At 53.0% G+C, this 14,085-nt stretch overlaps 1 protein-coding gene across 1 annotated transcript; it reads right to left on the reverse strand.

The window, feature by feature from the left end:
* Positions 1–917: 917 nt before the first annotated feature.
* Positions 918–13,737, reverse strand: LOC131276670 (ral guanine nucleotide dissociation stimulator-like). Its single transcript, XM_071212730.1, has 15 exons — positions 13,615–13,737; positions 12,243–12,436; positions 10,687–10,880; positions 9,902–10,104; positions 8,865–9,080; positions 8,472–8,572; positions 7,915–8,002; positions 6,637–6,711; positions 6,105–6,191; positions 5,678–5,710; positions 5,198–5,319; positions 4,936–5,016; positions 4,423–4,597; positions 2,491–2,605; positions 918–1,078 (listed from the first exon to the last, which is right to left on the reverse strand). The coding sequence occupies exons 1-15, from the start codon at positions 13,735–13,737 to the stop codon at positions 918–920; spliced, it is 1,968 nt and encodes a 655-aa protein (XP_071068831.1).
* Positions 13,738–14,085: the final 348 nt, after the last annotated feature.

Below are 14,085 nucleotides of genomic sequence, written 5' to 3' on the forward strand. Positions count from 1 at the left end.
AGCACTAGTTCTTAGGAAGCAGTAGTGCTTATGAAAAAGGCCCAGCTGGGGGCTGAAAAGCTGCATTTCAATCCCCCCAGTCCCCTCAAAAGGAGAGAATTCTTGTATATCATGGATAGGGATCCCAAAGCATGAAATCTAATGTACAGATTTGACCATTGGGCATAGAAGGAAACTGAGGATGCAAAGTTCTGCCTGCCCTTGGACCATGTGCTAATGATCTTCCTCTGTCCTTTTCCTTTCCACATTGCTAAAATTGTTCTATTTTTTCTGTACCTAGTGCTCATGTAAATCTAGACTTTGTTCTTGAAAGCTACAAGTTCTTATTTGGTGCTCAAACAAAGCCTCAGTCAAGAAGGAGAAAATATTCTTCCTCCAAAGTGGTAGAAAGGCAGCCACTTCCCTGCCCAGGGTCAGGAAATGGTCCTGGCAAATGGAAGTACCTTCAACTTCTAAATCCAGTAGTCCCCATGGGTGGGCTCTGCTCCTTCTAGGTGTATTGATACTGAAGTGCACTTTGCTCTGTGAAAGGGGATTTCTGTGTTTGCTTCAATAAGCCAGGGAAGGGTGGCTGGCTCTTTTTGCTTTTCCCTTCTAAAATAAACTGATGACTGCATGATTTCTTATTTGAATGAACAATGCGAGAGGCTGCACCTCATTTCAATTAACACTGTAAGTGAAAGAACCAGTGGTCAACTCTGAGGCTGTAGTTGAAACAAGATTTTAATAATAAAATATTCACATCTAACATTTACTATTTACAATAATAAATAGCCCAGACTGTCTGGTGAGGAGGGAAGTGCCTGCCTGGCCTGGCCCACTGTGGTTGGGGGTCAGCAGAACTGCTTGGCCAGGCAGACCTGGGCAGGGGGACCCTGAGGCTGGCAGGTACCAGGGCCCAATTTGATTTTTCCCTTTCAGAACTTGGGTCCCTTCAGCTTCTTCCCCAAAAAGGCTGAGATAGCTCTCTTCTTGAGCTTGGTGTCCATGGGTGAGGTCCACTTTATAAGCATTAATTGATACTTGGGTGAGGGAGGCATCATGTAATACACTTTTGCGCTGTCTGGGATCTGCAGCACTGGAGAGTGGGGCAGAGGGGTTGTCAGCTGTGCTCTGAGGGACCACAGGACACCCCAATCCTTTGTGCCCCCATGAGAGCAGGCCTCTGCCGGGGACTTTAATCCCCCAACCCAACCCCAGGACCAAAAAGGAGCCTCTGAATGACACCTGCCTGAAGGAAAGGCTGCAGAGGCACAGGTGAAAATGAGGAACTCTAGTTTTTAAAATGACTCTGACTCATCCGTGCAACCGCAGAACGGAGTTGATAAGATTTCATCTATTTCCCCCTCACCATGCCCCCTGATGCCTTCACTACTCAGGACCTCAGAGCTGAAATTGGATTTCTGGAACACAGTGCAGGGCCCCCAAATCCAGCACTACCCAGGATAAGACACTGGGGCCCAGGGAAGGGTAGCCCTGGTCCAGGCCTCCCGAGCAGGGTCCCTGAAGGCCTCCAGGACCAAGCAGTGCCTCTCACCCAGCAAGGATTTACACTGATCCCATCTTCTCCTGTCTTCCTGGCCTAGAGCCAGCAAGAGAGGAACACTGGGCTGAACTCCTGCTCCAGCCTCAGTGGTGCGGCTGCTCATCTCCTTTCTTAACCTCTCCAGGCCTTGGTCTTCCTGTTCTGTAGGACAAGTCGTTCTGCCTATTTCACACCCCACAGCTCCCATTTCCCATTCAAAAGACAAGAGAGGATTTAGAACCAACTTCTAGGAGTTGTGGGAGTCATTTTAATATGGCTAGGTCAGTGGCTGGGAGAGGGGATCAGCTCACTGACAAGAATCCAGTTAACTTTATTGTGCACAGACATACCATGTGTGCAGACATTGGTTAATTTTCTCTTCCCTTTGGGAATGAGAAGCCAACCCAGGGGCTTAGGAAACCTATGGGTTCAGTGCCCAGGACACTTGGCTCTGGGTCTGTGTTGTGAAGATCTTTCAGTTTTCCACTTTCTAGAATAATGAGTCAGTTTCTGAGAGCCTCCAAAGGGGATCAAGGAGATTTGGTCCAGTTTTCCCTGTCATAAAGGCATGGCCTGTAGCATGTTTGGTGCTTGTGTCCACCAGTCATGGTGCAGTCATCTCCTGCTGTCCAAAAGACTTCCTTCAAGTTGAGCCCCTCTCCTTGGCCATCTTTCTCTTGATCCAAGGTGAAAAGCATTTTCTCTTGGTACCTCAATGTTGTTAGCTTTGAACTTGGTTTCCCAATGCCTGGGTCATGTCGAGGAAAAGGGACACAAGGGAGAAGGAGCAGGTAGGGAGAAGAGGCTGTGGGCACTGAGGGCTGCTCTGGGGAGCCTGGTTTGTGGGCAGGGTGCCTACCCACACTGCTGTCAGGTACACTGGGGTGAGAGGGCCTTGGAACTTCAGACTGGGGACATGGTGCTTCTTCCAACCACTGCCCCCTCCTTCTTGGCCCCTGACTTACTTTGATCCTCTGAAATGATTTGCACCAGCTTGTTATCCTCTGGTTTTTCCCCATCCATGTTGAGTTCTTCCATGGCCTTGTGGATCACAGCTGGAGCTATTTCCTGGTTGGACACCTGTGGTGGATCACAGGACAGGCCCTCAGGGCATGGGTCCTGGAGACAGCTCCTCCACAGTGCAGCTGCCAGAGACCTATGGAGCCACCTCTGGTCAGGACTGGGTCTAAGGGGCCTCACCATCTTCTCTTGCTCTTCTGTGGAGACCTCCATGGAAAGAAATGGTTCTTTCCATTCATTCCTAACCCCATCTCCTACAAGAAACTTCACTTTCATCTTGAGGCTGTTTCTCAGGGTGGGTCCAAACCCCTGCCCTGTATGCTGAACCCTGTCCCCTGGGTCCTCAACCTGCACAATTGCTATGGACTTCCAGGGCCCTGGGGACAAAAGATGACAATGCAGCAGAGGGTGGGAAATGAGAAGTAAAATCTGGGCCTCATTCTGTTTCCTCACACCTCCCAATCACAGGAGGTGGCTTGCCCTCAGGGAGTGCCACTGTTCCAGCGTTGGCCCTCCAGGACTCCCCCAGGGTAGAGCACACAACATCTAGTCCAAGCTCTGATATCAGAGAGAAGGAGGGGCTGGATGACAACCTACAGCACACCAGAACTGCCCCAGGCTCCAGGATGCAGCTGTGATCAGCAAGTCCAGGCACAGTTACCTTGACCATGAAGGCCCAGCTACAGGCAGGGCTTAGGACAATGATCAACCAAAAGACAGCTTAGTAAAGCCACACCTGCTCCTTGCCAAAAGAGAAGTGCAGCCTGGGGCAAGTGTGCAACATGGTAGCTCAGCCAGCCTCTGTGCAGTGGTGCAGTGGGGGCTGGGATGGCTCCATCTGCACATGCCATCCAGGATCTGACTCCTGCTCACATCTTTTTGGCCACCATCCTGGGGAAGACCCTATAATCCCTTCAGGGTCATGGCATCAGACCCTCATTGGCCTGTGTCTCCACAGACAGGTCCAACCTCCATTCTGAAACCAAATGTCACCTGCTGTCCCTGTTCTGCTCTGATCCTCCAGTGACTCCCATCTCCCCCATGAGAAAGTAAAGCTCCATTCAGCAGCTCACAGGGCCTGATGTGACCCAGCTCCCACAACCTCTCTCATCTCAACTCTTCCTCTTGACCCCTGCTCCTTCACCCTGGCCCCAGGTTGTTCCTCAGACTGGCCAAGCACATGTCCGCCATGGGTCTGGCAGGCTGTGCCCTCCATCCTCCTCTTTGGGGCTGCCTCAGAGGGCCTTTGCTATGCCTTCCTCAGCATGTCAGACTCAGCCCCTATGTCCACTGTCTGAGCCCTGACTGCCATCAAACTCACACTTTTCCTGTCTCTGGAGGTAGCTGTCTATCCACCGCCACCAACTGGGAAGTCTACTCCAGGATGGCAAAGAGGGAACATGCCATTTCTTATGTGTCTACTGCCTGAACGCGTGATGGGCTCCAGGGGACAACTACACATCTGGCTCACCATGATGCTTTTGTAATGTTGGCCATTGTCCTCCTCCAGGCTGACACGGACAATGCAGTAGTCAATCACATGCCACTTATAGCATGGTCGTGAGTTTTGGCGCCTGGGGATGAACCATCTGACCCAGGGTTTGATGGAGGAGGAGGAAGAGGATGTTTCTCTGGATGCTGATGTGACAACAGAGTTCTGTGTTGATGCAGAGTTTGACTGCCCCAACTGTGTGTGACACAAGATTAGCAGAAGGCCTGGAGCCTTGGGGCTGCCTAGGACTGCTCTAGAATCTCTAGAAGGGTCTAGAAATTCTTTAGGAGTCAACAATTCTTGGCCTCTGTGTGGACCCAGACAAGGCCAAGCAGGCAAAGAAGAGTGAGGACAAGGGCTGACATGGGAAGAGGTGGTCACTCACCTTCATTTCATGGTCATCTTGGGACTCTAGGTCATGGTCCAGGTAGATATTCACCTTCGAGCTGGAGGAACCAGCCTCGTGTGTGTGGGGTGAATCAGCTGCATCCCCACTGTGGAGCTGGAAACTGGAGTAGGGGTTGCTACTGCCACTGGATTCAGTGTCAGGGGCCTGGCAGCTAGATGGATAGGTCAGCTTACCTTGGGGGCCTCCCCTGGAATGCAACCAAACTTGTCCCCTGCTACCACTGCACCTTGCTAAGGGGTCATTCCATTAATAGTAGACAGGGACTCTGATTCACTTGGAGATCATGCATCACCCCATTTCACGGAAGAGGAAACAGGCCCAGGGATGGGGCAACACATCCAACTCACAGGCTTGGTTGGGAGTGGAGTTGGGGCCCCCAGGTTAAACTGTCAGGCTCCCCAAACCCACACTTAGCCTGAAGCTTCCATGAGTCCTGAGCCAGCCCATACTTGCCCACCCTTGATGGGGAACTCACTCTTCACTCTTCACTTCACTTCCAGGTGGTGTTTGTCCTTCAAGTTCTTACTGGCCAACTGGGATGGGGGCTCCAGCTCACAAGACAGGTGGTAGCTACAGGGCAGAATGGTGGCTGTAGGGTCCCAGGAGCCACACCTCAGATCTCCCTCCCAGTGTCTGGACAGCAGTTGGCATTTGGGTACACAGCTGTCCTCAGGCAACAGGTCCTATGCTGACCCAGGATCCTCCGCGGTGATCTCACAGCTATAGTGGCCTGATGCTGTCTTGACCTCACCTATCTTTCTTGCTGAGTTGCTTCATGTCCCCAAACCAGGCCCCAAATTTCTCACTCGGCATAAGGGAGTCGTAGCAGGAGCCTGCCTGGAGCTGCTGGAGCTCAGCAATCATCTGGTTTTCCTAGGGCCAGAGGGAAGGAACAGTCACTGCCGAGGCCTGGGTGGTCTTCCTGGGTGGGATAGGGGCCAGTGACTGTTTTGCTCCTGTGGCTTCCCCAATCCCGCCACTCCCTTCCAGTCTCTAACTGCCCTCAGAGCTGAGTTCACACAATTGATCCTCCATGAAGTTGTCCTTCATCCAACTTTATCCTTCACCCTTGAGAAGGAGGCTTTGGTCTTGTCCTTTCTCCTCAAACTCTCCCCATCAAGCTAAGAGGAAGCTGCATGAAGTCTGGGGGTGTCTTGCCCAGGAGGGTCTCTGTGTTCCATCCCACACCCCACCCCAGCCCACCCCAGCAGTGATGGCCACAGCTACTCACCTTCCTCCTTTTTTCAAAATTGACCATCCTTCCCTGGAAGACAGAGTTGCCTCCATCATGAAGGGGCCCGCATTCATTGCCATGCTCATCATCACACCTGAGCCCCTGTCACTCTGCATTACTGCAGGGTTCAACATGAACAGGCAGTCAAGATAAGGGATGGAACCAGGCAGACTCTGGGCATCAGGAGTGGAGACAGAGAGAACTTCTAGTCCAAGGTTCTGATGACAGTGGAGAGATGGGCCCTTGGACCAGTCTCCTTTTACTTGTCTGCAAGAAGGCCATGGCACTCCAGCCCCAGGGAGGCTGTGAGGGTTCAGGAGACCCCGTATGCCCACAGCTGAGAACTCAGGGCTCAGGGAATGGCCTCTCCTTCCAAGCCTCAGGCTCCCTTTCCCACCCTGCCCCTGCCCCCAGGCTCACTTACTTCTAAATATTCCTGCATTGCATTGTCCACCATCAAAAATTGGGTGAGATATGTCCCCAGGCATGGGACAACACTCTCGATGACACCCTGTGGCATTGGGTAGGGTGGGGATGAACACAGGCTCTGAGGTGTGCCCCAGACCATGCCCTAAATGCTACTTAGTCTCAGACTTCTAGGACCACACAACCTTCCCTGGACAGTGTTGGACACTAACTCACACCCCCTAATTTCACTTCCAGACTCCAAGGACCCCAAACTCCCTTGCAATCCCTTCCCAGCACAGGTTTTTCTTAAGTCACCGAGTTTAATCCCCTCCCCCCCCATCCACTCTGTGTCAGGTCTTACAGGTCCTTATCCTGACTGGCTGCAACTAGTCCCCCAGGATTCCCACTGCTCACAGTCCTAAAGGTTCCAGGGACATTGAAGGGAGGCTTTCCAGGTGTACGGGTCCAGAGGGAAAGACTCAAGGAAGGTCCCCATGCTGACTTTGAGGTCACCTTTCCCTGACCCTCCCAACCTCATTCACATTCACCATCTCTTTCTGCTGCTCCTTCTTCTGGGTTCTTTTGGGTTTCATCTCCTGGGTTGAAAACTTGGAGATCTCCTCCTGCGAAGGTTGAGAACTAGGTCAGTGAGGCCCTCTCTCCCTCACTATTGTCCCTGGGGTCTTGGACACCTGAATCAAGTGGAAAGGTGGACATCTGCTTCCATCATATGCCTGATATCCCCTGCATGATCTTGTGTAAGAGGACTGGCCTCCCTGGGCCTCTATCTCTGGTGTAAGGATAGAGACCTGAACAGCCACATCAGGAGTCCAGAGGGCTTAGAGTTGCATGCTAGCAGCAAAGATGCTCTGGCCATCATGCTTTACCCCTCAGAGTCATAAGAATGCTCAACCACGTTCCTTTTCTCCCTTGAGCTTCACCACCTCACTGTGAGGGTGGCAACACTAAATGGTCATGCCTCATCTCCACATGAGGACACAGAGCCCCATGTGGGTGTCAACTTGGACCGATTCACTCAGGGCATCAGAGGACACCATCTGTTCCCCAGACGGAGGCCACATCTGAGCTGACCTCACCCCACCACCAACCACCACTAACTGGTGTCTGGTTCTCCCAGCCTCTGAGTGTGGGTTTGGCCACATAACATCCCAGCCTTGGAGCTTGAGGATGGAATGTCTCTGGAGGCTGAGTTGAGCAGCACCTTCCTGCTCCAGCCAAGAGAAGTGGAGACCCCAAAGTCTGCCTGAAGCCATACCAAAGGCATCCCCTCTCCAGAGGTCCACTCAGGACATTCTGTGTGCAGACAAGTCTGGCATCCACTCAGGAATGGGTCTCCATGGTTCCAGGTCTGATTACTCAGGTAGGGTGGATGCTGCCAAAAGTACTTAGCATTGAAATTTTGCTTCCTCTTTAATGTGAAAGCTTCTAGTTATGCTCAGGAAGGACGGCCATGGTTTCCAGTCTCCTAAATATTTCTCTTAGCTCTCTGGCACACATGTCATTAGTCACAAGGCAGTTATGAAACCCTCCCACTCAGATGGAGACTTCTCATCCTGCCAGTTCATCATCTCCTCCTGGAATGTCCCAGCCACCTCCACTGAACAACAGCCTACTGCACTACAATGCACCAGCACATTGTACACAAAGCAGGCATATTCCTCTACACCAGCACACCAAGCAGCACACAAAGCAGGCATATTCCTCTACATCTTCAGAATAGGCCAGACTGGATTTGTTCAAAGAAACTTTTAGTGAAAAACTAACATCCCACCACCAGAGCCCTGACCCTCCAGCCTCCTCTTTACCTTAATGATTAACTCACAGCTCTGTGAGAGGTTGTTCTCATTGGAGACAAACTCAGATAGCATCTGAAAGAGGTGGAAGCTGTCCCTGAGGGAGGGCAAGAAGGAAGGAGAAAGGTAGGAGTGGGTAGGAGGCTGTAAAGGCTAATCCATTTTAGTTTAGCCAGCTGGGACTCAGACTGCCTGAGTGGGTGGTGCTGAACCTAGGCAGCTCTGAGTGTTACAGGACATCATGGGACTTGGGAGCTGGGCTCTGCAGTGGGCACAATGAGGTACCCCATCCCATTTCATGAGCATCTGGTTCTGATATGTGTAAATGTCAATGGATAGAGGGTGGTGCTGACAAGCAAGCATTTAACATGGTCCCATTTGGTTCAACTCTAACTGGCAGAGGAAGCAACCAGTGCTGAGGTAGAATAGTTGATCTCATCAACGTAGAGCCTCAGCTCACCTGGCCATTGCCCAGGAACCACTGCCTCCCAAGCCCCCTGAAGGGCAGTGTGCAGCCCCCACAAGGTCCCTGGTCCAATCTGGTGTCCCACAAGTGGCCTGCCCAACTGGAAACTTCCTCCCATGTCTTCTTAAGACGGTGAATTGATTGGCTTTCAAGAGCAGAGGGGATAGCATAGAGTGAGGAGAAGGTCTTGAGGGTTTGGCACTCCTGGGAAGGGAGAAAGAATGAGCAGTGAGATGGGGTAAGGGCACCCCCCGGCTCTAGTTTCAGACCCTCAGCTGACATCTCCCCTCTAGAATGAGACAGACACACAGAGTGACCCTGAGGGCATGCTGTGGACCCAGACAGGCACACCCACACTCAACCTGAGGGAGTAGCATGGGTGGGAGGTGAGGATATCGTAGGGCTCTGCTACAGGCCAGGGAGGGCCTCAAAGACTGACAGTCGATAAGAGCATAGAGGGGGCTCCAGAACTACAGAGAGGGTCCCCTGAGCAAACCCTGGCCACCTTGATCCAGTGCTCCACCACCCTGGCCCTGTCCTGAGCCTTCATGCTCTGGTCCCCAAGGCAGGTTGTGATGACGCAGTTGGTCACATGGTTGAACTGGGTGATGACAGCACAGACGGTGGGGGCTACATGCTCCTGGCCCTTTTCATTGTGCTGGGACCAGGTGGTGCCCAGACAATGATAGGGCACCACTTTCTTGAACAGCTCCTGGGGAGAGGAGATGTCAGCCAGCCCCACACCCATGCACCTTAGATCCTGAAGACCCTCAAGACCCAGGCCAGGATCCAGTGGTCTCAGCTGGATCTCAGCAGGCTGAGGACAGAGTGTGTTCTCTGTCCCTGAGGAGACCTAGCACTCAAGTGACCCAGGGCCCAAGCCTAGAGGGGAAGAGAGAGCTGCACTTTCAAGTCCCTCTCACAAATTCCAGCACAGGAGGTGCCTCAAGCCTCCTCAGGCCCAGGTGGTACCATGGGTCCTCCTGGTAATGCCTCCTGGGCCAGCTAGCAGTCATGAGCATGGCCCTGTGGGGGCCATAGGCTTTGGGTGCCTGCCAAAGGATTCAGTGCACATCAGGGTCATATTAGTATCAATGCTGTGGAGACCCCCTGCAGAGAGAAGGCCACCCATGGAGCTGGTTGCACCTCTTTGAGCTCCCTTCAATGCCCAATGGCCAAGCCCCCCCCCCCCAAGGCTTTCTATTTCTTTGCTCTCATGTAATCTTCACAGTCTATGTGTATGGCAGGTATGTTTAGTGTCCTATATCTACTCTCTAGAGAGAAGTGCAGGTTCTATTTCTTTGCTCTCATGTAATCTTCACAGTCTATGTGTATGGCAGGTATGTTTAGTGTCCTATATCTACTCTCTAGAGAGAAGTGCAGGTTTGGGATTAATAAACTCGCTCAGGTTACAATGTTGGGAGTGGAACCAGGCTTTGGAACAATATCATAAGATTCTGGGTCAGGGTATGCTAAGGCAGATCCTGGGAGGAAGATCCACCCAAATCCACCCTGCCAATCCCAGCTGCTCACCGCATCCATCAGTGTCAATTGCTGTGCCACCAGTTCAGGAGGGAAAGCCAGGAGGTTAGCCTTCTCCTCACTCAGCAGGTTCTCTGAGGTCTCAGGCCAGGGGCTGGAAGGTTCTGATGGTGTAACCTGCCCTGCTGCTGACTTTAGCTCTGGCAGTGGCTCTGGTGGTTCTGCCAGACATGCCTTCCCCTCGAGAGGTGGTACTGGTGAAGGTGAAAAAATAGGCTGTGCCTCCAGAACGGACACTGGTGCAGGCTGTGTAGGTGGCACTGCAGGCAGTGGTGAGATTGCCTCCAGCTCAGGAAGTTGTGCTGCAGATGGCGATGTGACTTCCTCCAGTCTGGCAGCAGGGGCTCCATCTGGGGATGGAGCTGGCTCTACCTGCAGAGTGGTTATATGTGCTACTTCCATAGGTAGTGGTGGAGGTGGTGATGGAGCCAAATCAGCCTTTGGAATTTCCCCTGTGTCTGCTGAAGATGGTGGAATTGGTGCCACAGTTTGCTCTGGAGGCATTTTGAGCTCTGGAGCTGACAAGTGAGCTGGAGAAGAGTTAGGTTTGACTCTATGAATGGCTCCAAGTGTCTTTCAAATACAGAGAAGATCCCATTACTTCTAGGGGATAACCAGCCCAAAAAACTGTGCCCAGACTGCAGTCTCCCAGGAGACTAGACTGAGGATCCTCCTTGCTCCTGGCCCAAGAGCAATCTCTGGGAGGTCCTGCTTATGTGATCAAGCCCTGGCCCCCAGCCCACAACCTCACACGCTACCACCCTGAGCCTCCTCACCATTTGGGTCTGCCTCAGTGGGTTCAGGATGACTCATCTGTGAAAGCAGAACCTCGGCGTGGTGCTCCAGGGCAGAGCCAGGTAAATGAACCTGGGCATAGCCCACCAGCAGCTTGAGGCAGGGAGAGGCTGCTGGTTGAAAGAAATCTTCAGGGTACTTGTCCAACCAGGTACCCAGCAGGGAAGAGAGGGTGCTGAGGGCAGGTGGGTGGCAGTAGAGTCTGAAAGTGGCCTGTCTGCCACACTGCCTCCCTGGGACTCTCCCACTGGGTCATAAAGCCCTTAAGGACAGGGAAGGGTTTGGACTGGTTTGTTATTAGTCTGGCACTGACATACAGTAGGAGCTTAATCAATATGTGAGTGAGGAGGGGACAGGGTCTGTCCTGTGCTGGGCCCTCCTGGCTCCCACCCAGTAACTTGTGGTCTAAGAAGCTGCCTCATCTTCTGCCATGTGTCACCTGTCTACTCTTCCCACTGACAATGCCCTTCCAAATGACAGGGGCACAGCTGGCCCTGCCATCCCTGCAGGAGGCAGACAGGACTGAGGTCCATGGCAGATTTAGAGCAGGCTGCTCACCACCTCCTCTCATGGGTCTGCATGAAATGGTGTTTTAGGGTCTTGGAGCTGTGGTGGGGAAGGGCCCTCTCAAGGACCAACAATGATCCCACAGGGTCCTCTGCAACCAGTGCCCCAGAATCCCACCCACAGCTTCCTCTGACTCCTTTCCAACTGGGAGGAAATCCCTCTGGACTCAGCCCTCCAGGAGGGCCATAGAAGGAGTAGGGTCCAGTGTTCTTCCCAGCCCTTCCCTGCCACCAACCACCCAACTCCCCACACTGGTCTCAGGTGAGGAGAACCCCTGCCCCTTTCCCAAAGTGCACTCACTTTTTATGTCAAGACAAATGTCATGCTCACCACTGCCATGGCATTTACATCCATATCTAGGAGAGACCGTGCGCATGTCACAGCTAACTTACTGAGTGTACTCCCTGCTTAAGATGACTCGTGTTACTGCCTGCAGCCCCAACTCAAATGGAACTCAGAAGAGCAAGGACATTTGTCTGCTTTATTCACTGCATGAAGCTACATGCTTCAGAAAGTGTCTGCACCTAGTAGACACTTGATGTATACTTGGTAAAGGACTTAGTCCTAAGCAGCACCTTCTCAGACCTAGGGTGATTCTGGACCCCTCTGGTGGCCTACAATGATCCCTGCTCTGACAACACCAAGGAAGGAGGCACTGAAACCTCCTTTAGAAATGAGAAAACTGGGGTGGGTAAGGGGGAGTGGCTGTGAGCTTCTTCACTGGGAAGAGGAAAGTCCTGCCTAAGAACAACACTGCCCCTCCAGCCACCCTGTCCACTGAGCCAGGCTCGGGGAAGCACTTTCCATGGGTTCTCCCCAGTAGTTCTTACCATCAACCTTGAAGGCTTTTCCTTTAACTGCTCCCATTCCCAAGGAGGAAACTGAGGCCAGTGGGTGAAATGACATTTCTGAGACACAAGCATGTTGGGGGCAGAGCAGTCAAGTGGCCAGGGATGGGGCTGGCTCTCACCTGTGGAACACCCAGTGCAGGACATGCTTGGTGGTGGTGAAGACCCGGTATGTTCCGAGGAAGATGTTGATGTACATGAGGTCGCCCTCCTGGAAGGCGGGCACCAGGTGCTCCACCAGCTTCTCCCAATTGCCTGCCTTGACTGTGCATACCACGGGGTTCTCCTCCCTTGTGAGGGTTGAGTTGTTGTTCCTCTAGGGAACACCAGAGGAGGCACGTGGGGTCAGAGTGAGAACTGTGGACCCTTAGGTGGGGCTGGGGCTGTGGGCAGACCTGCTGTCCCCAAGCCCTGAGTGACTTGAGGCTGAGGGGGTCATGGGTGCTTCTAGCAGAGGAAGGTCCTTGGCCTTGCAATTGAAGTTGAAGTGAGGAAATAACTGAAAAATGAGATCCTAGACCCAGCAAAGGGCAGATGCCTGGAGTGTCCCTGGGGGAGAAAGACCCCTGCAGGCCCGAGGATCTGAACAGATGCCTCAGGGATCAGCAGACCCACCTGGTCAGTAATTGACTTTCAGGACTCCACTGCTCATAGGGTCAGAGTCACAAGGTTGTGCCATTTGCCACCCTGACCCCAGATCAGGAAAATGAAGGAAAATGAAAAGACCCAGTTCCAGGCAGGGTGCAGGGACGCTCCTGCCTACAGAGACAGAGGGTCGTAACTGAATTCCTCTACCCTTAGGGAAGTTTTCTGGCCCTTGTGCTTGAGAGTGATGTCTGTGTGTCCTCTGTTCAGCCATCCCTTTCCTGGGAGCCTCTGCCAGGGGCAGGAGGGATCAGTGCTTTGGGGCATGTGGGAGGTGTTCAGGGCAGCAGTGCTGACGGCCACAGGGAAGGACCATTCAAGGTCCAGCAGCACCAAGGCTAAATCACTGCTCGAAGCTGCCTCCCTTCTGGAATATTGGGCAGCCAAGTCAGGCCTCAGCACCTGACCTGGGAAGGTGAAGGAGACAGATACCCGACATGGCAAGATCCCTTTTAAGTGAGAGGAGCAGTCAGGCTTGAAGCAGACTTTTAAGGACAGTCATGATGACTGCTGCTGGGGACATGGGACCAGGCAGTGGAAACAGAAATACAGCAGCAGAAAGCACACATGTGTGAGGTGAGCCCACCCCTCAGCCTACCTTGAAGGGAAACCCATAGAAAAGACTCCTCTCTGCTGTTCCTTTAACCATTTGAAGTGACCTGCCCTCTGGCCTATGGAATGGCAGTGTGGTGGGTGATTGGTGGGGGCCCAGATTCCTCAGGAAGTGGGGTATTGGGCCACTTAGGGGTTAAAGCCCTGGGAGAGAGAGCCAGGGAATGGCCAGGGTGGGAGACAGGCCCTGCAGTGCTCCCCCACTGTTTCAGGACCCCAGTTGGCACCTGTTCCTACCTGGAACCAGCACTGGCTCTTTCCTGGGCCATGAGAGGCCTGTATCTTCTGCAGAGAGATGCTGTAGATGAGGCCATCCTCCAGCTCCTCACTGCCCACCTGCATAGAACTCTGGGAAGACATTGCCCAGGAGCCAGGCCAAGGAAGTGAGCTAGTGGCCTGCCCTCTCCACAAGGGAAGTTGTTCCCTGTTTGGGCTGGGACCAAGATCAGTTCCAGTTGGGCATCTGCCTTCCCCTCCAGCCCCATTGGAGAGCAGATAACAGCTGAGCGCTCAGGGTTATTACTGGTCCAAAGTGGTGCCTTCCAGTCATGACCCGGCAGGTGACAGGGAAGCACCTACTGGGTTCCCATCCCTGACTTCCTGCTCCTTCCCAGGCTGGCCCCAGTGCTCATGACTCAAACTCACTGGGATTTGGATGGGAAGTGGGGCTGCCCAGGCAGGAGCACAGTAGGGGCATGTGCTGAATTG

Source organism: Dasypus novemcinctus, chromosome 30, assembly GCF_030445035.2.
Source record: "Dasypus novemcinctus isolate mDasNov1 chromosome 30, mDasNov1.1.hap2, whole genome shotgun sequence".
Lineage (NCBI taxonomy): Eukaryota > Metazoa > Chordata > Mammalia > Cingulata > Dasypodidae > Dasypus > Dasypus novemcinctus.

Excerpts from the sequence above, each read along its gene's own strand:
- LOC131276670 (XM_071212730.1), bottom strand. The coding sequence starts at position 13,737 with ATGTCTTCCCAGAGTTCTATGCAGGTGGGCAGTGAGGAGCTGGAGGAT. Across the intron at positions 9,081-9,901 it reads AATTGACACTGATGGATGCG|GAGCTGTTCAAGAAAGTGGT; the intron begins GTGAGCAGCTGG and ends TCCTCTCCCCAG. Across the intron at positions 8,573-8,864 it reads ACTGGATCAAGGTGGCCAGG|GAGTGCCAAACCCTCAAGAC; the intron begins GTTTGCTCAGGG and ends CTCCCTTCCCAG.